This window comes from Podarcis filfolensis (genome assembly GCF_964270895.1).
Source record: "Podarcis filfolensis genome assembly, chromosome: 5".
Taxonomy (NCBI): Eukaryota; Metazoa; Chordata; class Lepidosauria; order Squamata; family Lacertidae; genus Podarcis; species Podarcis filfolensis.
Window position 1 is genome coordinate 27,650,546 of NC_139608.1, and position 21,877 is coordinate 27,672,422.

Genomic DNA, 21,877 nt, shown 5'->3' on the forward strand with positions numbered 1-21,877 from the left:
CGTGTGGGGAGTGGGGACCCTCCCAAATAAAGATCAGGCTTACTAGCTGCTTTGCTTCTCAGTATACCCTGGTTGGCCTCTGCTATTTTCTCCTCCCAATAGGGAACCCACTTAAGAGCTCTTGGATACCCCATAAGGGAAAAGAAGCAGGTTTTTCTTATAACAACAGCATTGTTTGGGCGGTCCCTGCAGTGTGGCACCCGGTGCAACCATACTGGTCATACTACCCTAAAAACACCTCTGCCAACAGTTCATCAGGACACCATGGTCACTTCTCATTCTGTAATGAACATTATTTCAATAAGCATCTGACCGGGTTGCAGATCTAGGAAAAGGGTGTGGAACTTGTGTGGCCCTCCTAATGTTGTGGGACTCCCATCAGCCCCAGCCAGCAGGGCCAATGGCCAGGGAAGATAGGAACTGTTAACCAACAGCCAGTGGTGGTCAGTGGGGCAGAGCAGCCAAGCATCACCGCCAGTCACCAACAGGTCACTGTGTGGAGCAGATGCCATGATGGAGTCAATCTGTCACTCCCAGTGCTGCACCTTCCCTGCACCGAGGTCCTCTGGTTCTGCCTCTCGGTTACTGGCCACAATGCTCATCATTAGGAAGTGAGATGAGCAACACCTCCCTGCTTTCACAACCCTACCAAATGCTACTGCCAAGAGTAGGGGTCGGCAAACTAAGGTCTGGGGCTGGATGCGGCCCACCAGGCTCGTTAATCCAGCCCACAAACCTTGCAGACCCTTGGTCAGTCCCGTGCTAAACTGGCGCGGTGCGGAGGCCCTGCCACGCGGCGATTGACTTCTGCGATGCTGGTGCGGCTTCGGATTGGCTGCAGGAAGCTCCTGCAGCCAATCCAAAGCTGAGGATGCCTCTGGGCGGGTGGCGACGCTGGCTCAGATTCGGATTCGCCACAGGAAGCTCCTTCATCTAATCCGAAGCCGTGGACTCCTCTGAGCGACTCCCCTTCCTTCCTGCTGAGCGGCCACATATGGCCAAGAGCCGAGCGGGAGGAAGTGGTGGTGATGGGGAGGCTGCCTCCGTCGCCCAGGCCAGCGGCATGGGCTCTGCACCCCCGTGGACCCCTGGCCGAGGCAGAGGACGATGACACCAAAGACGTCTGCAAGCCCCTAATGAGCACATTTATTTCTTTATGGGGGGAAAACCCTATTTACTGCCCATTAATACAATATAACATGGCTGTGTACAGCAGTATATAGAATAAAATGTAAGGCACTGTAAAAAAACAGTTCAAAAATATTGAAATGATTGGCTGATGAAATTGTAAACAGTGGCTTGTCTGCATAAAAAAGTTTTCAAGGGACGCCTGAAAGTAAAAAGCGAGGATGCCTGTTCTGAACCGCAGGCCCAAAGGAGTGCTTGTGGGAGTGGCTGGGTGCAGGAAAACGAAAGGATATCAAGAATGCCAGAGTGATCAGTTCTACTGCTTTATAAAATAAAGGTACAGACTTGCAGCAAAGCAGCCTGCCTGGTCTCCCAGCCTTTGCAGAAGCGGGATGGACACCACAGCACAGAGAAGGCTTGTCTGCGCCCAAGCAAACATTCATATATTCTTTATACGCAAAACAGTATACGTCACTTTGTCCAGGTCTTCCCATCACTTCACTTGACCAGATGAGGGCATAGGTGGCAAATATCCAAATCTTACAGATAGTTCCCCTTTCTGGGCTTAGAGCCCAGCAGCCCAAGCCCACAGATAAGGATGACATCAAAGCAAACCAATTAGCTTATATCAAAGCAAGTGAATATAAACATACATCAACTATCAATTAACAACTATCAATTAATGGTGGGGTTATCTTTTAAATAACTATCAAGTAATTAACTATCAATTAATGGTGGGGTTATCTTGACTACCAAGATGGTGTTTGCAGAGCTTCTGGTTCAATACAATGCCTACCAAATTCCTGCTGGAAGAGTGCTGCGTAGCACAGGACCAGAGCACATCCATTCAAAGCACATTACTTGCCTCAAAGCATCCTGGGAAATACAGTTTGTCAGGGATGCTGAGAATTGTAGTACTAAGAGAGGAAACTTTTGGGGTGCAAGTGTGTGCTTTTATTGTAGGGTGTGCATCTGTCCTTCTAGCAGAGGTCAGTTGGGCCTCTGTAACATGGGGAACTGCTAACAGCACCTGTCCAGAGGATCTCGCTTTGAATATACATGTGGCGAACCTCATGCCCAGAGGCCAAACACAGCCCTCCAGTGTCTTTACCTGTTTGGAATATGCCAATGAACCGTGAATGGCTCTTGCTGAAGATGTAGATGTGAAAGCATATAGAAACCTTATTTCTGCATGGTTGGAATGTAGCTGACTGTAGAAAGATAAGCATTACAGCCATTGCTCCACCCACTTTTGGCTGTGGCCCCTCCCACCACAGGCACGTGGTCACCAGAAGGTTCCCCACAAGGGAATGTGCCCTTCAGGCTGAAAAAAGTTCCTCACCCCTGTTTTAATGCATGAGGGAAAGGTAGATCTAAATGGCCGAAAGACCATCTCACCAGAAAGACTGTCTCACCTCTTCTATAGCCAGTCCATCAATGTGTCCTGCAGGTGAGAGCCTACTGCAGATAACATCTTCTCAGGAGGTCGGTTCTATACCATATAGGAATTGGGCCTTTATTGTCATGGCATCTGTTATGTACTAAGCTTAGATCCTAGAACAATAGGGAAGTAGGATCCTAGAATGCAACAACTGATTGGCCTGCAGGAAAAGACCAATCAGGCTCCAGGAGGGAAGCAGAATCAGCCAATCAGATGGGACTCATTGTGTAAATAATGTACAGAAAAGCCTGGGGGGCAATTCAATCACTGTTTTACAAGCTGCAATAAGGAGCATGAAAGCACCACAGGACTCCCGAGTATATTTCAGCATCTAACCCTTTGGAATCCCCTTCTCTTAAATATTAGACAAACCCCCATCTCTGTTTTCCTTTGGCACCTGCTAAAGACCTTCCTCTTCCAACAAGCCTTTTTCAGTAGAGCTATTTCATAGATTTATTGTTTGTTTTTTGCTAGCCTGGGTTCCTTTGGAAGGAAAGGTGGGGTATAAAATTAAGAAAGAAGAAACCTAGGGAACAGGGGGTCAGCCTTCAGACAAGGTACATCCTAACGTGGAAGAGTTTGCAGGTGTATAATGCATTGTTTTGGTTTGAATTGTATTTCATTAGTTTTTGAAATACAAAGAGAAGTCAGAAAAGGCATCCTATTAAAGTATTAGTGGGTCCACCTAATGCCCATCTCACCCTTTATGTCTAACCCACCATGTTCACAAATGACCATTTAGCTCCTCCTAAGGAAGAATGTAAGGGACGCGGGTGGCGCTGTGGGTAAAACCTCAGTGCCTAGGACTTGCTGATCGTAAGGTCGGCGGTTCGAATCCCCGCGGTGGGGTGAGCTCCCGTCATTCGGTCCCAGCTCCTGCCCACCTAGCAGTTCAAAAGCACCCCTAAGTGCAAGTAGATAAATAGGTACCGCTTTATAGCGGGAAGGTAAACGGCGTTTCCGTGTGCGGCACTGGTGCTGGCTCACCAGTGCAGCTTCGTCACGCTGGCCACGTGACCCGGAAGTGTATTCCGACGGCGACGGCTCCCAGCCTCTTGAGTGAGATGAGCGCACAACCCTAGAGTCAGTCACGACTGGCCCGTACGGGCAGGGGTACCTTTACCTTTTACCTTAAGGGAAGAATGTGGGCAGGGCAGGGAGAGAGAGAGAAAATGATTAGAAGAAAGAAAGAAATAGGAAGATGAGTGAATAGGAGGGAGGCTGGTTGTCGGGGCCATTTGAGGTATTTGAGCTGCTCTATCCCTGTTTGTACACAACAAAGCACTGACGTCACACCAGCTTGCGGGTGTTTGGTTGTACCACACCTATTCAGCTTTCGTACCCTTTAATTAAAATTTCCCTGTACTTGTCCTCCTTTATTTAAAAGCTCCATATTAGGAGGGTTCTCATAATGATATCTACACTAACCTGTTCAGAATTGCTCACAGTCTAGTCAATAGGATAGCAACAAATTGCTTCAGGCAAACCTACCGTGTTTCCCAGATACGACACCCACAAACCTTCTCTCTAGAGGTTCCTCTGGGCGCTATTATCTGTGCATGTGCAACCACCCAATTCTCTTATTCCTTTCCCACCACCCTGGCCAACCACACTTGTACAGGGATACCATACTGTTTTATGCTTAAAGCTAAAGGTAAAGGGACCCCTGACCATTAGGGTCCAGTCGAGGCCGACTCTGGGGTTGTGGCGCTCATCTCGCTTTATTGGCCAAGGGAGCCAGCATACAGCTTCCGGGTCATGTGGCCAGCATGACAGCCGCTTCTGGTGAACCAGAGCAGCGCACAGAAACACTGTTTACCTTCCCACCAGAGCGGTACCTATTTATCTACTTGCACTTTGACGTGCTTTCAAACTGCTAGGTTGGCAGGAGCAGGGACCGAGCAACGGGAGCTCACCCCGTTGCGGGGATTCAAACCGCCGACCTTCTGATCAGCAAGTCCTAGGCTCTGTGGTTTAACCCACAGTGCCACCCGCGTCCCTTGTTTTATGCTTAGGGCTATTATAATTTGAATTTGCACTTTTAAAACTTCTGCTTGGCTTCATTACTATTTGAGTTTGCCAGGTGGGTTTCACTAGTGAAATATGTCAGCTGTTGTTGTGCGTCAGCAGCCTGTATTACAGAAAGAAAACCTGCTCAGCAAATATTCTTCAGCCTCAAGGATTTTGGGCCAGTTTCCAGGAACCCTACACTACTCAAACATGTGCTAGCCCTGAAACCACAAAAATTTGCAACAGGATTTCACTGAGAAGTAAACTCCTTTTGCGCTACGGTATATATGTGATTTTCAGAATGACAGGCATTTATTGATGATCAGAATCTCAAAGCCATACACTCTTTCCTGCCTCATATCTATTTTATACGTCCTTGAACTTACCGAAGCAGTCTGTCAATCTCCTGGTCTCTGGCCAATCAGCTCTCAACACCGCCCAGCCAATCCTAATCCAAAAGCATAGCTGTAGCAAAGGGCTCCCTCCCATGTGCCTCTGAGCAGAAAAAACATGTACTGGAACTGATAGGGCTGCCCAAAAATCAGCCCTAGTAGTAGAGATCTTCCTCCAACACTTGCTAGGAGGCCTACAGCTGCTGTAGCAGATATGGGAGGAGACTGAGATGCTTCGAAAACAGCCCTGTGTGGCAGCTATGGGAATAGTTTGTTGCCTCTTTAAGAAGTCTCAAAGCAAATGTTGTGTTCACCATAAACTGGTTGCAACCCGTTGGTGGATCTTGGTGACTGGGGGAAAAAAGAAGCAGCTCCTAAATTTGTATGTTTGTGTTCTGAAGGGTTCTGCCTTTCTGAAATATAATTTTGTTTGGAATCAGAAGGCCAGTACAGTGGTACCTCGGGTTAAGAACTTAATTCGTTCCAGAGGTCCGTTCTTAACCTGAAACTATTCTTAACCTGAAGCACCACTTTAGCTAATGGGGCCTCCCGCTGCTGCCGCACCGCCGGAGTACAATTTCTGTTCTCATCCTGAAGCAAAGTTCTTAACCCGAGGTACTATTTCTGGGTTAGCAGAGTCTGTAACCTGAAGCGTATGTAACCTAAAGCGTATGTAACCCGAGGTACCACTGTATAAAACAAAACAACACAGTTAGCTTATATCAGAACCATACATTGGTTCCGAGGGTGCTCAGAGCCATTTGTCGTAGCCCGTTCGAGTTCTGTTGCTGAGAATCAGGAGCTAGGAGTCTCTGAGGAACCTTTGCCTGACAGCAGAATCTACATGTGAAGTCCAACAGCCCAGAGGTCAGGGAATCCAGATGATCACAGAGCTAAGTGTCCAGTCCAAATGACGTAGAGCCAAGGGTCCAGCAGGAAGCAGCAAAGTGGGGCCAAGAACAACAGACATTTCCAGCATCTGACTGTTGCTGAGAGCTCTGTTTAAGAAGGCCAGAGTCAGCTGGTTCTCATCAGTGCCTTCTCCTTTTGTGAAGGCTGATCCACTGCAGGTGGGGTCACTCGGCCTTATCACTCTTCAGGCTGCTGTTCAGCAGGCAAAGCTGACTCCTGGCCCATTACACCGTTACCCTGAAGTCCAGAGAAGCAACTCTGGAGTGTTTCCTCCTGTGAGGAGCTTATTGTTTATTTGGCCTGTGACAGAGAGAGGCAGAGAAAGGGAGAGCAAGCAACAGAGAGTCTCTTTCTATAATATATATCTCATTTTTTTACTCAATTGTTTTGTGTTGCTTTTTTCTTTATTTTAAATTGGGCAATTTGGAGGAGTAGAGGATGGTTTTTGTATGTGTTGCAACAAATTCTGTATTAACTGTTTACCTACATTCACTCATTAAAAGCTGCACTGGCCACTAAATGAGGCTGAGCAGGTAAGGTAGATATTACACTTCACGAGTCATGTGTAATTACATAAAAGGTGTGTGGATCTTAGCAGAGGATACATACTTAATGCACAGGTATGGAGGATAATGCTGTCACTATTCTTTCGACCTTATTCTTTTGTGGGTTTGTCAGTGAAATTCTAAAATGAAAAGCTTGTTCGGAGAAGATGACCTGGTCACTGAGATCTTCTGGGATTTATTTATTTTATTCATTATTATTATGCTACAAGGCGCATCTTATTTTCTTATAGCGCATATCACATTTTGGTCCAATGCCATACCCTCCAACATTTACCTGATGAAAATAGAGACGTTATGTTCCATAATGATAATTTTACTATTTATACCCCACACATCTTACTGGGTTGCTCCAGCCACTCTAGGCAGCTTCCAACATATCTAAAAACATTTTAAAAATTAACAAAACTTCCCTATACAGGATTGCCTTCAGACAGCTCAGGGGTCAGATAACTCCATACCCTCCAATGAAAATAGGGACTTCCTAAGGAAAAGCGGGACATTCTGGGATCAAATCAGAAACCGAGAAGACTTCTCTAAATCAGAGACGTCCTGGGAAAATAAGGGCACTTGGAGGGTCTGCAATGTGCATAAAACAAGTTGTGAAATCCAGCCAGATGGGCAGGGTATAAAAATAATAATAATGAAATTTATCAAATGCCTTGTCAGTTGCAAGGAGCTCTTCAGCACACTACCTGATGTAGAAATAATCCCGAGTGCAGGAAAACTGGAAAACGCTGCTGTGTCTGAATATCATGACATCTCTTGGATGTAATGCTAGGATCAAGTTTTCATAGCCTTGTCCTTCCTGACTACAGTCAAGGAGTGGCTTTACTTTGCTTCCTTTTTGCAGAGAGTCATAATAAACTTTTCCAGACAACAGTTCCGTCTCTCCGGTTTATGCATCCTGCTTTTATTTCTAAACCGCTATCAGAACAATGGCTAAACGCTTCATGTTTATTACAGCTGCTGTTGCTCCCTGACAAACGTGTCGGATGTAAAGCATAGTTTCACTCTAATCTGCGCCGGCCTTCATTACTTTCCCTCGTCAATCTAATTTCCACCTGTTCCCATGCTATCTCTTTCTTTCTTCTCTGCTTCAGTTGCAATCACAGCTAACATAATTCTCTGAGGTGGCGCCTCATAGATACCAAAGGCCCTGCAAAGCTCTGCTGAGTCATCCTAGTGTCGGAGGCTGAGGCCTAGGAAATGAACACATAAGCGATTCCCCTCCCCCCCCCAAAGTGACACATTAAACATAATGGCTGGTGTCACTCAGGGCAGACTGTTGCTTTTTCCCTTAGCCATAATTACAGAAAGGCCCTGCACAGGAGAGGCAAAAATGTTGGGGGTCGAGGAGGCTCAGTTGTCAGGGAGTGAGAAATGTCCCTGTTTTCATCTGAGGAACATTGGAGGTTATGCTATTGCTCAGTGGTAGAGAGCAAGCTTTGCATACAGGAAGTCAAAAGTTTCAATTCCTGGTATCTCCAGGTAGGGAGAAAGTCTCCTGTCCGAAACCTAGGAGCAGCCAGTGCAGTGAGGAGTTGCTGTCCTGCCCCTGGTATCACTGCAGCCTACCTGGGTAGTGGTTTGGGGTGGGGTAGTGGCAAGGGCCGATCAGAAGGTTGGCGGTTTGAATCCCCGCGACTTGGTGAGCTCCCGTTGCTCGGTCCCTGCTCCTGCCAACCTAGCAGTTCGAAAGCACCTCAAAGTGCAAGTAGATAAATAGGTACCGCTCTGGCGGGAAAGTAAACGGCGTTTCTGTGCACTGCTCTGGATCACCAGAAGCAGCTTTGTCATGCTGGCCACATGTACTGTGGCTCCCTCGGCAAGGAAAGCGAGATGAGCGCCGCAACCCCAGAGTCGGTCACGATGGGACCTACAGTGGTGCCTCGCAAGACGAAATTAATTCGTTCCGCAAGTTTTTTCTTCTTGCGAGTTTTTCGTCTTGCGAAGCACGGTTTCCCATAGGAATGCATTGAAAATCAATTAATGCGTTCCTATGGAGACCGCTTGCCAGGCTGGCGGTGCGGAGAAGGGCTTTTCTCCCCACCGCAAACCTTCAGGACAGGTACGGGAACAGAGGGGAAGGCGCGCAGCGCTTCTCCTCTGTTCCCGGGGCTTGCGGTGGGAGGAGGGTTTTTCCTCCCCACCGCCAACATTCAGAACAGCATTCTGAATGTTGGCGGTGGGAAGGAAAACCCTCCTCCCACCGCAAGTCTTCAGGACAGCCATCCGAAGGCTGGCGCGGGGAGGAGGTCTCTATGCCCCACCGCCAGCCTTCGGAGGAGGTCCGAGGACAGTGGGGAAGACGCGCTGCGCTTCCCCGCTGTCCTGGAGATTTCCCTATGGGCTTTTGTCTTGCGAAGGAAGCCCATAGGGAAATTCGTCTTGCGAAGCGCATCGAAAAACGGAAAACCCTTTCGTCTAGCGGGTTTTTCGTCTTGCGAGGCGTTCGTCTTGCGGGGCACCACTGTAATGGTCAGGGGTCCCTTTACCTTTAACTTTAGTGGCAAGGGCAAGCAGCAGCGGTGGATTGGCCTCACTAGTGCACCTATGCAGCCCAGTCCTCAATGCTCCCCCGTCCTGCCCCGTCCCAAGCATCGGCCCACCACACTGCAGAAACCCTGGAGAGCAGCTGCCAGTCACTGTAGACAAGAGCAAAGTAGGTGGACAGTCTGACCCCGTATGGGGCTGCTTTATATATTCACATTTACATAAGAAAGGTGACATGCTCCTAGCCAAACTTTGCTTTTACACATACAGTGGTACCTCGGGTTACATACACTTCAGGTTACAGATGCTTCAGCTTACAGACTCCGCTAACCCAGAAATAGTACCTTGGGTTAAGAACTTTGCTTCAGGATGAGAACAGAAATCGTGCAGCGGCGGTGCAGCGGCAGCAGGAGGCCCCATTGGCTAAAGTGGTGCTTCAGGTTAAGAACAGTTTCAGGTTAAGAGCGGACCTCCAGAATGAATTAAGTTCTTAACCCGAGGTACCACTGTATTATTGAAATTGCATGAAATGGTACGGTTCGTGGACCGAGCACCCGCACAAGAGGAATGTGAAGGTTTTTTAAAATTATTGCTCCAAGTTTATTGACTTGGAATGTTTCAACCATGTAAAAAGCGCAGTTTCTTTGATATGAGGTCATGGGTTTCTTTGATATAAGGTCATGAAGATTATCAAGAATGGAGGTCTGCTTGCCCAGGCTTCCTCAACCTTGGCCCTCCAGATGTTTTTGTCCTACAACTCCCATGATCCCTAGCTAGAAGGACCAGTGGTCAGGGATGATGGGAATTGTAGTCTCAAAACATCTGGAGGGCCGAGGTTGAGGAAGTCTGTGCTAGCCTAACAACAGACTTCGTATTGTCACATTTTTATGTGAGGGAAATGGCGTCACACAGAGGCAATGATACCTGGGTACCTGTGACAGAATCAGTTGTCCCAAGCTGGAAAACTAATGGCCCCACTAGATTTATTTTTTTTAAGAACAACATTTATATACGCTCCCTTTTTCAAGGAGGTCAAAATGGCAGTTTAACCTCAGGAGAGCACCATTATGTTGTTTGGCTGTGGGCTAAATAAGAAACAGACTATATTATCATTCTTACCATTATTGTTCTTCTATTTATTTCCTTTCTCATGTGTCTCAAGGCAATTTACAAATATACAATAAAAACAACAAAAAGTAGTTTAAAATCTACTAAATATAGACTTTGAAACAGTACAAAATTATCTAAGACAGAGAGTTTTTCGTGTAGCTGGAAAAGCTTGTTAAATTGTTTCTGGAAAATAAATGAGGGGCAGCCACACTGAAAAACTGCTTTGAGTTATTGTGGAGTGGGCTTCTGATGTATTTGGCCCTTGAAGGAGAAACCCTCTTGCACAATGCAAAATGACCTCGCAAAATGTAAAAACCAGTTACACAAACTTTAATGTATCAAAACCCACGATTAAAATACAGTCTTGAAACAGTCCTATTAAAATATAAACATCTATAATTAAAACACAATAGAATAATCTCATTTAAACAATTAAAACAAGAGACTGAGGTGAACAAATCAGGGACTGCCTGTACAAACAGCTGTGTCTTCAAAGGCGAGCAGAATGCCAGTAAAGAAGGGACCCGTGGCATTTCAGCACTGAGTGCATTTCACAACACCAGTGCTACCAGTGAAAAAACTTATTTCCGCATTGTCACAAGTCAGTGATCATCAGGCTGGGGCAAAACTAGCTGCATTCCATTTTTAACCAGGCCCTAAAACATTTTTAAGAATGTTTCACACATCTGAATCATACTAGCACCAAAGCAAGCCTCTGAATAACTCTCATAGTTTATCATGGTTAATAAATATATATGAAATACCAAATCAATGCACAGAGGATATGTAGAAAATCTGTCAAAAGGTGGCGGGAGCTGTAGTATGTGCTGGCTGCATCCTTTGGAAGCTCCCTAGCTGCAAGAAACCTGACTTGATGTTTTGGAAATTTGTTCCTATGCCATTGGCTGAACTGCTGAAATTTTCATGAACATGCTGATTTTCAAACCTGTTAGTGCTCAGGTGAGGTTACAGGCTGCCAAGGGAAAGAGATACAAAGCAGCATTAATACTACCCTGGTGGGCAACGATTGGGATTATGATGAGGAAGTGTCTTCTACTGCATCCTCTCCTTCCACAAACCTCAGAGTGTGTGTTATGGTTTTTGAACGTTCTTTTGGAAGCCGGACATCCGATGGGGCTTCTGTGGCTTCCAATTGGCTGCAGGAGCTTCCTGCAGCCAATCAAGAAGCCACGCTTTGGCTTCCGAACATTTGGGAAGACAAACGGACTTCCGGAACGGATTCCGTTCAACTTCCAAGGTACGACTGTACTAGAGATTCCAGAGTGTACCATTTCTAGTAGCCTGTCTGGCAGTGCCTTGCCCTCTCTCTTTTCCATGGTTTCCTTTACTTCCTGTGCTGTCTCTTTTCTACGAGTTACCCATTAAACTTTAAAGCAAAAATATAGCACTCAAGGCTTCTAGCTTTGGGGCTGAAAATCTGGTTTTAAAAATAATGGGTTGGTATATGCAGTTGTGTGAGTTGAATTATCCCTTGATGTGTGATATGGTTTAATGAAGGCTAATGCTGACTTGAAAGTGCTTTTGCACTACACTGAGAAACGGTCCACCCATTTGCTGAACCTTCTACCATCTGAAGTTGGGGTGGGTAATTGTTGTACTTTACCAAGTAGTTACTGCATTGATTTCTTCCTCGTCTGATACATATCTTGTCCAGAAGTTCTTTGTTCCGCAGCCCATAAACCACAGGGCTGAAGCTTTGTGCAAATAAGAAGACAACAAAAGCTCCAAATTTTAACAGAACATGTTCTGATCCTTTTCCGATGGCTGTCAAGATTAAGGGTGGAATAATATGGAAGCTCATTTGTACACCATGAATAATGACTGTTTTTCTGGCCTTCTTATTTGAACAGTTAAAATGACCGCCGAGCTTTCCTTCTCTCCACAGGAGAAAATAAGCAGTTACCATGATGGCTGCAAGAAGGAAAATGAGAATACTTCCGGTTATTTTGGCAAAATCACTACCCAGGAAAGTTGGGCAAGAGGGCTCTGCTGCATATATGTCCCTTGGATCTCCTTCTGTACGTTCCACAATGATCAAGCATGCAGATTTGAGGAGTGTTCCGACCCAAACACAAGCTATGGCTTTGCGTTTCACCAAGTGTACAAAGGCCAGGTATCTCAAAGGCCAGCAAACTGCTAAGCAAGTGTTAATTGCCATCAAAGCCAGCGTTACCAGCACTGCGTCTACAACTGCTGTTTGTACTCCAAAGGTGATCCAGATCCAGAATTGTTGCACTTTAAATGTTTGTATCGCGTTGGACACCATGCCAGAGCAACAGAATAAAGAGCAACAGAGAAGATGATGGCACAGGAGGAAGTATCTCACTTCCTTCACCATTTTAGAGTTCTGTCTCACAGTCTTGATTATTAATATATTCAATGCAGTTATGAATATGAAGTGAGCCAAATAAAGGCTTCCTTTTACAACTACTAGTGTTTGTATTAAATCTGACTTGTTTGCTTGAGTTTCAGTCGTGGACACATTCATAATAGCCAAGTGTAGTTCTTGCCCTGGAAATAAACAAGCGATACATTTATAACAGTATTATAACAATATATTTCCAGCTATTTAGTCTGATGGGGGAAACCCAGCCAGATGGGCGGGGTATAAATAATATATTATTATTATTATTATTTACATGAACAGGATTATAATCTAAATGCACTGGAGTTTTGAGCCACTGTGGTGTCATTGGTTACATTGCTGGAGTAGAATCTAGAAGACCAGTGTTCAAAACCTAACTCAGCACTAGGGATGGAGAAATTTTATTCAGGATGCATTTGAAGCTGACTTTTTCCAGTCCATACTTTCTGAAGGAACTAATCCTTTGAAATTTGCACCTATCCGAATTTTGCAGTGCCATTCTCCAACCAAACACTGTTTACAAAATGGCATATATTAGGGGAAGTTTGCCTAAAAATGAAGGTATTGGGGGGGGGACAGCTTGCAAAAATGTGTACATTAGCCAAAACTGTATATTAAAAATGTGTTTATGAGGAGAAATTTGTCCTAAAATGTGATGAACTTTTAAGAGGATTTTAAACGAAAAATATCTCTGAGCCACGAAGCTCATCACTTGACTTCCTTATTTAACTTTTCAGAAAGGGTCAATGTCCATACCTTCTGTTTCCACTGAACAACTGAATCTTTTAAACTGATATTTATTGAGCATTTGTTCCGATTGGTTTGCGGGGAGGTTATACGACAATGAACGTTCATCCTGATTGGCTTGCCCATCTCCATCAAATCACCCAGAGATCCTGCATTCTCTTCTTCCCATCCCTGGTTTATTAACAATAGTCAGTGTGAGAAATGGAGAGGTGTCTGGCAATACTCTCTACTACCCTGATGAATAGCATGTAATCTGAAACTAGGAGGTGGGTATACTAACTTCCCCAAATAGCACATCTTTTTCTCTTCTACTAGAAAGTGTTGAGAATAGCACAATTAAATTAAAACAACAGCAACAACAACCAGTAGTGTATGAGTGTTCATCATGCTAAATTAAACTGAGTGAAAGCGATGTCATGACAAGAGGTTAGAAAACAGTTCTATACCATAGCAAATTTATAAATCCCAAGAGTTGGAATACATTACTTATTCAACTTCATACATCCCATATCTTACCTTTTCATGTTCTCCCTCTCCCAAGAGTAGATTCTAAATTTGAAGATTATGACTTCTCAAGCTACAGTACCACATCCATCTAAGCATGATGACATCTTCAAAATGCAGACTCTTCATGGACCTTGATGTTTAATCCTAGTTTATATGTTTATCCGATCTTTAAAACCGTGCTTTTAGTAGTACGCTGATTGCAATAGTTTACACTGATCTGGAAATGCACCGAAAATTTAGACGTACCTTTCTTTGCTCTGTGCTAGCTCACACTGCTTCTTTTTGTTCCACCGCATCTTACTGAAATGCCCTAGCAGAAAAAGAAGAAGGAAAACACTCTGAGATTATTAACTGTGAAACTAGAGGGAGGAAATAAAACCAAAAACCCCAAAGAAAACCTTCTCATATCTTCCACCAGATATTTTGCATTTGCTGAGCAAGACCAGTCTCTAAATTTCTGTTTATTGCCTGGATCAATGCCTACATCATCTACCTCAACCCAAAATGCACAAAGTTCATGGAATATTAATTGAATGCAAGTTGGTGATGCATTCATAAAATAAAACATGAGACTTACTTTAGTTTCTGAGCTATGTGGACATAAGAGACTTATACTGAGCCAGGCCACTGATTTTTTCCAGCTGCTGGTGCATTGTATCTCTCCAGGGGTTCCTGTGAGGGATTTTCCCCACCCCTCCCTCAAGTAGCTGGAGACTGAACCCATGATTTTATACATATTTTCCACCATTGGCTCATGGTCTTTCCCTACCTGTGAATTTAGGTGGGTTGTATATGTTGATCCTATGTCAGAAAAGAAAGGTAAAGGTAAAGGAACCCCTGACCATTAGGTCCAGTCGTGACCGACTCTCGCTTTATTGGCCGAGGGAGCCGGCGTACAGTTTCCGGGTCATGTGGCCAGCATGACAAAGTCGCTTCTGGCAAACCAGAGCAGCACACAGAAACGCCATTTACCTTCCCGCCAGAGCGGTACCTATTTATCTGCTTGCACTTTTTGGCGTGCTTACGAACTCCTAGGTTAGCAGGAGCTGGGACCAAGCAACGGGAGCTCAACCCATCTCAGGGATTCGAACTGCCAACCTTTTGATCGGCAAGTCCTAGGCTCTGTGGTTTAACCCACAGCGCCACCCGCGTCCCTGTCAGAAAAGAAGGCACTACCAAAAGCATGCATATTTCACAATTAGGGCCGGCTCATCCATTAGGCAAGGTGAGGCGATGACCTCAGGCAGCAGGATCCACAGGGGCAACAGATCCCAATGTAAACCTTCATTGCCCTCTTGTTCATGTTGTAGATCTTCACACACTCCTTATTCCCTAGTGTGGAGGGAGGCTAAAGTCATTCAGAAGTACGCCCAAGCTGTGAACCCCTTTGTACTTCTGGATCCTTTGTTGTTACTTGAGGCTCAGGCAGCCTTGGAGGCATGGAGTGAGTGCCTTCCATCAGCTTCTGTCGTCTCTGCTCTGGTCACCTCTAGGTCATATCATTGCAACATGCTAATCTAACCTCTGAAGACTGAAATCTGCCTCTGAAGACAGTTTGGAAACTTCATGTGGTGCAGAATTCAGTGACCAGGTTGCTAACCGGGGCAAGACAGTTTGAGCATATAACACCGATCTTGGCCCAACTGCACTGGCTGCCAATTGGTTTCCAGGCCCAATTCAATGCGCCGCTTTTGACCTATAAAGCCTTAAATGGCTCAGGGCTGCAATATCTCAAGGACCGCCTCTTCCTATATGAAACCTCACCATCTGAGGTCCTTCTACATGTGCCTCCCCCACAAGAGGTCCACAGGGTGACAACATAAGAATGGGACTTTTCTGTGGTGACTCCCTGCTTATGGAATGCTCTCCCCATATCTTCCATATCTTTAAGCATCAGGCAGAAACATTCCCTTTCTCCTAGGCCTTTGGCTAATAAAACCATCTACAGCCTTTTAAACCAGAGGGGCAGGGAACTATTGTTTTTGTTTGTTATTATGGTACGTATTTTTATATTGTAAACCACCCTGTGATCTTTGGGTGAAGGGCAATTAATAATAATAAGAATAAGAATAATCCACATCTGAAATGTGTTCCATATTCAGTTATCCAGTTTCTTCTCTCCCCCCCCCCCTTTTATAACAGTGCTCCTATGATTTTACCAGCAGAATTAAAGGAAAACAAGGCAGAAGTTCAACAGGCGACACTTTCATCCCGTTTGCATTTTCGTTACTGGGCGTCTGCTAGGAGGTGGCGAGAGAGAATCCTTACCCTATTGAATTTCTGCCCATCACAAAAAGCTTTTAAAGGCTCAGGCTCACCGAAGAAGGCAGCCCTTATTCACATTACAGTTTTGGCCTACAGTATATACTTCCAGTTTCTTTACATTTAACCTACTCTTGGTCTGAAGGAGTTAAAGAAATTACTCCTTCACGGTTCAAAGCGATTTTCATGAATTCTGCAGCAACCTGCTGTTCCCGTTGATAAGGAGTAAGATTTGCAATTAGTAGCTTTCCACCTATCAATGTCAAAGGCTGGAGGGCACTGAAGAGCATTGTCTCAGCACCATGCAATTAGTTTCTCCCAACATCTGTCAAGCTCTTGCCTGGTCAAAAGAGAAGCAAGCATTTGTTGTAGGAACAGCCACTAGTAATACGACAGGTAGTGACGAATAAGAAGTTCCATTACTTTTCTCATTACGGCAGAAAGATGCAACAGCTTATGCTAAGGATTCCCCATCCCCGACAATTCTATGAATGTTAATTCGTAAATGGCATTTGCACCTTAGCTGAGCCCTCCGCTTTCAAAGAAAAACCTACCAACATGTTTTGACAGCACATGTCCTGATTCTCGTCATCCACTAGGGGGCAGCAGAGGGCAACTTGTTGCTAGGCAAATTACAGCATTAACCAGGCTGAAGTGGTTTTAAAAGGTGGTTCATTTGTTATGCACTTTATTTTGGTTGCAAAGAGCATCTGCTTAGATTCAAGACAAAAGATAGCTGTGGTCACCAGACCTGATTCACACACGCCGCAGGCTGCAGGTGGCAATCTCCTTTTTGAATGCTTACTTACAATAATAATAATAATATTTTATTTATATCCCGCCCTGCCCAGCCGAAGCTGGGCTCAGAGCGGCTAACAACAGTAAAATAATACAGCATTATGTTACAAAACTCCCTGAAAGTAGAAAAGCAGCACAACAGGCAAAGAGCTGGGGATCAGAATCTTTCTCCCTGGTGTGCTACTTTTCTGTTTGCAGGGAGGCCTTTAAAAAGCCCCACAACCAACCACAAGAACAACACATTGCGAAGCAGGGGTCAGCAGCCTTTTTCAGCTGTGGGCCAGTCCACCGTCCCTCAAACCATGTGGTGGGCCGGACTATATTTTGAAAAAAAGTATGAACGAATTCCTATGCCCCACAAATAACCCAGAGATGCATTTTTAACAAAAGCACACATTCTGCTCATGTAAAAACACCAGGCAGGCCCCACAAATAACCCAGAGATGCATTTTAAAGAAAAGGACACAATCTACTCATGTAAAAACACGCTGATTCCCGGACCATCCGCAAGCCTGATTGAGGTGATTGGGTCACATCTGGCTCCTGGGCCTTTGGTTGCTACCCCTGCTGTGGAGCATTCAAAATGGCACACCTCAGCTGCAGTCCAAAATAAGCATACCTCATACCTGTTGCATGCATATAGATGAGGCTAAAGCTACAGGGCCCAGGTCTCACGAAGCTGCAAGGGCTGGGGTTGCACTTCTATGAGATGTAAGGGGAAGGCAAGTGAGGGGACTGCATAAATGTCCCTGCCACCCACACCACCCTGGGGATAAAGCATAGCTGTCAACTTTCAGATTTGAAAATAAGGGATCAGCAGCCTCACCTGGCCCGGGGACAGTCTACGGGATATCTAACAATCCGGGATAGCAGCAGGAAGCAGCGGGAAACGGCGCTGGAATAAGGGAATTTCCCACAAAAAAAGGGAAGGTTGACAGCTATGGGATAAAGCAGGTCTGAGGCAGGAAGCCTGGCTATATGGGCATAGCTTCCCGGAACAATCTTGAACCCTGACTTTGCAGGGTTGGGAGTCCTTGGATGCAGACCCAGGATCCCCGCTTAGAGGTCCTGCTCCACCTTTCATATAATCGGATGGAGGGCAAATGACTGGAGGAGGTCAGTGGGATGCAACTACTGATTACTCCGGTTGAAAGCTTAATATAGTGGACGCCAAGACCTCCTCCATTGAATGTACATTTCCTGTTTCCTATCGGGCACTTAATCTTGGCAACAGCAGGCCCCAACTTGCAAGACAGCAGTTCTGCTAGCCAGACTGCCGGGTGTTCCTGGAGACAAAAATATATGCAGAGCCAGCTCTCCCACAAAGGCAGCTAGACAGCAGAAATTAAAGCGCCCCTGCCTGCAGTGCTGGAAGCAGCACGTAAACCTATATTGTTTCTGGAATGGCTGGCCTGCCCTCCGAATTGAGGACATGTCCCAGAACCTTAATAAGCACCAGACCAAGACAAATCAGTGACTGAGGCAAAGGGCAAGATTGTGGGTCGCTGGTAGTGCGCTGCCTGGGACTGCAAGCCCTCAATGCAGTGCAAAGTCCACTTTATGACAATACGGAACATAAGGAATTTCTGGTGTCTTGAGCCTGCCTGTCCTAGCCCTTAACCTTTGCCTTAGAGGGAGAAAGCATCAGCTTAAAGCCTGTGGCCTAACTTGGCTTTTTCTGCCAGCATTACTGTCTGCAAAGAATCAGGCGATGACTACAATCCCCTGCATGCTTAATTTGGATTCAGTCACGATGGGATTTACTTTCAAGTAATAAGTAGGATCATCTGCTTCTGCGTGTTTAGAATTGAGAGCTGTGTTTGTCCTGGAATCTTATCTTAACCTTCTATTTCTAGCTGTGATTTCTTGCTGTGATTTATTTTACAAACTTCTCTGTTGAAAGATTATACACAGGATCAGAGTTTTAGATCTTTTTCGTCTTCTTTTCTATTGATGATATTGAGGTCAACTTCGGTCCAGTTGCTCTTTTTCTGTGGATTTGCAAAAATATCAACTCGCATCAACTTCACTACATTAAAAGAGGTTGCAATGTCTGACTCTGAGCACTTCCTGAAGAACGGTATGCTTTTGGTAAAGATGACATCTCAGTTACAGGTCCTTTTTAAAATTAATTGTGTGCGCAATACAGCAGTAACATGGATGTGGAAAAACACACGCCGCCACCACCAGGGATTTGAAAAATAAAAGCTGAATCTTGCATTAATTTGAATCTTGCATTAAAGTCAAATCTGAATAACACAAATTCAGACAACTATAGAGAAGAAATATGGGTTTAGTTTGTATTAAAGGGGAAAAAACCATACTGTAAATTTGGAGATCTATTGCAAAATGAAGTCCCCTACAAAATGCCACCAAAACTGGAATCTATGGGCATTTTTTCTAAGTACACTGCCTCAAATCAGGATTTGTTGTTATACAAACTGATATGTTTCTCCTGGAGACAGGTGTGAGTAACTGATGGATTTTATAAAAACTGGGGGATCAGTCGTTATTTGCTTCTTTATCCCAGCAGCCTTTAGGTATCGTCCTATTATCTGCAGACCACTTAGTAAAGTCTAACCTAAGTGAGTCTGTAATCACCTTCGCCACTCTAAAATGTACAAATGACACTATTGGAAGGAACAGAAGCAACCGCTGATTGCAAACTCTAAAGAGTTGACAGAGCACTTTAGCTCCTGATCAGATTGGAAAGCAAAGATGCAGGGCTGATGGACCACTTCCTGTAGGTTAGCAAGCTGGGTGTGGTCTGTGGTCACCCCTGCTCTAAAGTGGGTTCAGCATTACACAGTTTTCTGACTTATCACATAGATAGAACTACAGAAAGAAATGGAAGATTAAAAACAGACATATGAACAACAACAACAAAAAAACTTTTTTAAAAGCCCTGAAAGAAGGCCCTAGACTGCTCTTAGGAATGGCTTTGGTTGCTCTAAGGAACAGCTATGGTTTAAGATCAGTTCAGCCAACGAATTCATGGATAAATTATGTGGTTGCCCATGAATAAAGATTAGACACAAAGAAGATTTGAGCTGAATGAAAAATATAATTTCCCACCGCATGATTGCTGAGAAAAGTCCTAAACTGTCACATTTATTAGGCTGCAAAAATTTGAATTATTCTAACAGAAAGGACAATGAAAATAGAAATAATAAACTTTTATATTTGCATGTACCTGGGCAAAGATGCAATTGACAATTAAAAACCTAAATAAACATGTCTATTTGCATACAAAATACCTTTAAATGAAAAATATCTTATGACTTCTTACTTGGCATATTTGAAAACTTTAAACATTACTGAAATAAACAAGCAATTACACACATAAGTTAGCAAATTGGAGAAGCAATACACCATGCACTGGGTGTGTGTTCTGCACGTCATTGAATTTTAAACTCTTTCAATATTTTTCTTGTAATTTTTTTTTTCTATTTAAAGGCCCCTCATAATCTGAGACCTTAAACTATAGCTTACTTAGCTTGTGTGCAAATCCAGCACTGTGAAGATTCTTGTGGCACTATAAAGATGAACAAGCTTATGACATAGCTTTCACGTAGTCTACTTAACCAGATGCATTATTATTTTTTTCTGTTTCTTTTCTGCAAGACAAGACAGCACAATCCTACGCATAACTAGTAGGCTGGGCCCTACTGGGTTTATTTTGCATTGATAATGTTCTTGTTTCCTAGTGAAAATAGACCTTGCACAACCTTTTCCTTTTTTTTTTTAAAGAAACCCACACCGAGATTAAAATGCTTTAAGTTTCTAAGAAAACTACACCTTGCTCAAACATGCAGAATTGGCTGTTTCTGGCACAACCTGTACTGACTCTTCAGTTTCCTCAACAGACCTAGAAATATTTAGGCAGGAGTTCATAACTGCTGGAGCAATAAGTGGCTTTTTCTACTTACCATCTGCACTTCATCCGACTGACTACCTGCACTGGTAAAAGGACACTCTCCGTAGGGAGAAGGCAGCTCTGCCTTCCACCTGCATTAGATCTTCCCTCTCTCCATTTCTTTATCAAAAAGATTAATCCTTGGGCAAACAGAGTCTCTTTACTGCCCCCATTCATAACAGCTCTGGGAGACCAGGGAAATTAAGAAGCCCCCCCCCCTGCCCCCATCGTCAATTTCACCTTTGAAATCCCGGTAATGTCCAGGAAAATCCGAACATATGGCAGGCCTAGAACTGGGCACAAATCTGCTTCAGATCACATATAAGATGTTGTTGTTGTTTGGTCGTTTAGTCGTGTCCAACTCTTCGTGACCCCATGGACTAGAGCACGCCAGGCACTTCTGTCTTCCACTGCCTCCCACAGTTTGGTCAAACTCATGCTGGTAGCTTTGAGAACACTGTCCAACCATCTCGTCCTCTCATCCCCTTCTCCTTGTGCCCTCCATCTTTCCCAACATCAGGGTCTTTTCCAGGGAGTCTTCTCTTCTCATGAGGTGGCCAAAGTACTGCAGCCTCAGCTTCAGGATCTGTCCTTCCAGGGAGCACTCAGGGCTGATTTCCTTAAGAATGTATCGGTTTGATCTTCTTGCAGTCCATGGGACTCTCAAGAGTCTCCTCTAGCACCATAATTCAAAAGCATTAATTCTTCGGTGACCAGCCTTCTTTATGGTCCAGCTCTCACTTCTACACATCACTACTGGGAAAACCATAGCTTTAACTATACGGACCTTTGTTGGCAAGGTGATGTTTCTGCTTTTTAAGATGAGCCTGCCTAATTCACACTTTCCGAAACAATATGTGAAATGAACAACAATCTACCTTACTAAATCCACTTCTCTGAATTTTGCTGTGCATGTCTCCAGCCAAGTAATGTCTGTAAAAATGGACATTAAGGTAAAGTGTGCATAAGAATGCACATATTAGTGATAATCGCTTACAAAATACATTATAATGTTGCACACCACCCTAGTCTCTGAGTGGTGCGAGATTCTAGGTGTTCCAGGCATTCACCCATGGTTTGTGTTTCCTTTGGGGAATGAGGAATAGTAGAGACTGTGATACCTTTGCGATACGTGTTTTAATTAAACATAAATACAACCCGAGCCTACGATGGAGGGGTTCACAGCATTAACATTCCAAGAGAGTCTTG

General features: G+C 44.5%; 1 protein-coding gene and 1 long non-coding RNA gene across 7 annotated transcripts; one reads left to right on the forward strand and one right to left on the reverse strand.

Moving 5' to 3' along the window:
- Positions 1-1,885: 1,885 nt before the first annotated feature.
- Positions 1,886-12,503, forward strand: LOC310762670. Its single transcript, XR_014548127.1, has 2 exons — positions 1,886-2,578; positions 11,959-12,503. It is a non-coding gene; the product is annotated as an uncharacterized lncRNA (long non-coding RNA).
- LOC310762602 (putative G-protein coupled receptor 148) lies at positions 10,052-20,846 on the reverse strand. 6 transcript variants are annotated; one of them, XR_014548079.1, is made up of 3 exons: positions 20,682-20,846; positions 13,939-14,002; positions 10,052-12,584 (listed from the first exon to the last, which is right to left on the reverse strand). XR_014548079.1 is itself a non-coding variant. In XM_083613904.1 (3 exons), the coding sequence occupies exons 2-3, from the start codon at positions 13,986-13,988 to the stop codon at positions 11,572-11,574; spliced, it is 1,059 nt and encodes a 352-aa protein (XP_083470030.1). In that variant the 5' UTR covers positions 13,989-14,002; positions 20,682-20,846; the 3' UTR covers positions 10,052-11,571. The 6 variants fall into 6 exon arrangements, 3 of the variants coding, with proteins under 3 accessions (XP_083470030.1, XP_083470029.1, XP_083470031.1); XM_083613904.1 differs by having other exon boundaries at positions 13,943-14,002; XM_083613903.1 differs by lacking the exon at positions 20,682-20,846 and adding an exon at positions 17,379-17,526 and having other exon boundaries at positions 13,943-14,002.
- Between the last annotated feature and the right edge of the window lie 1,031 nt (positions 20,847-21,877).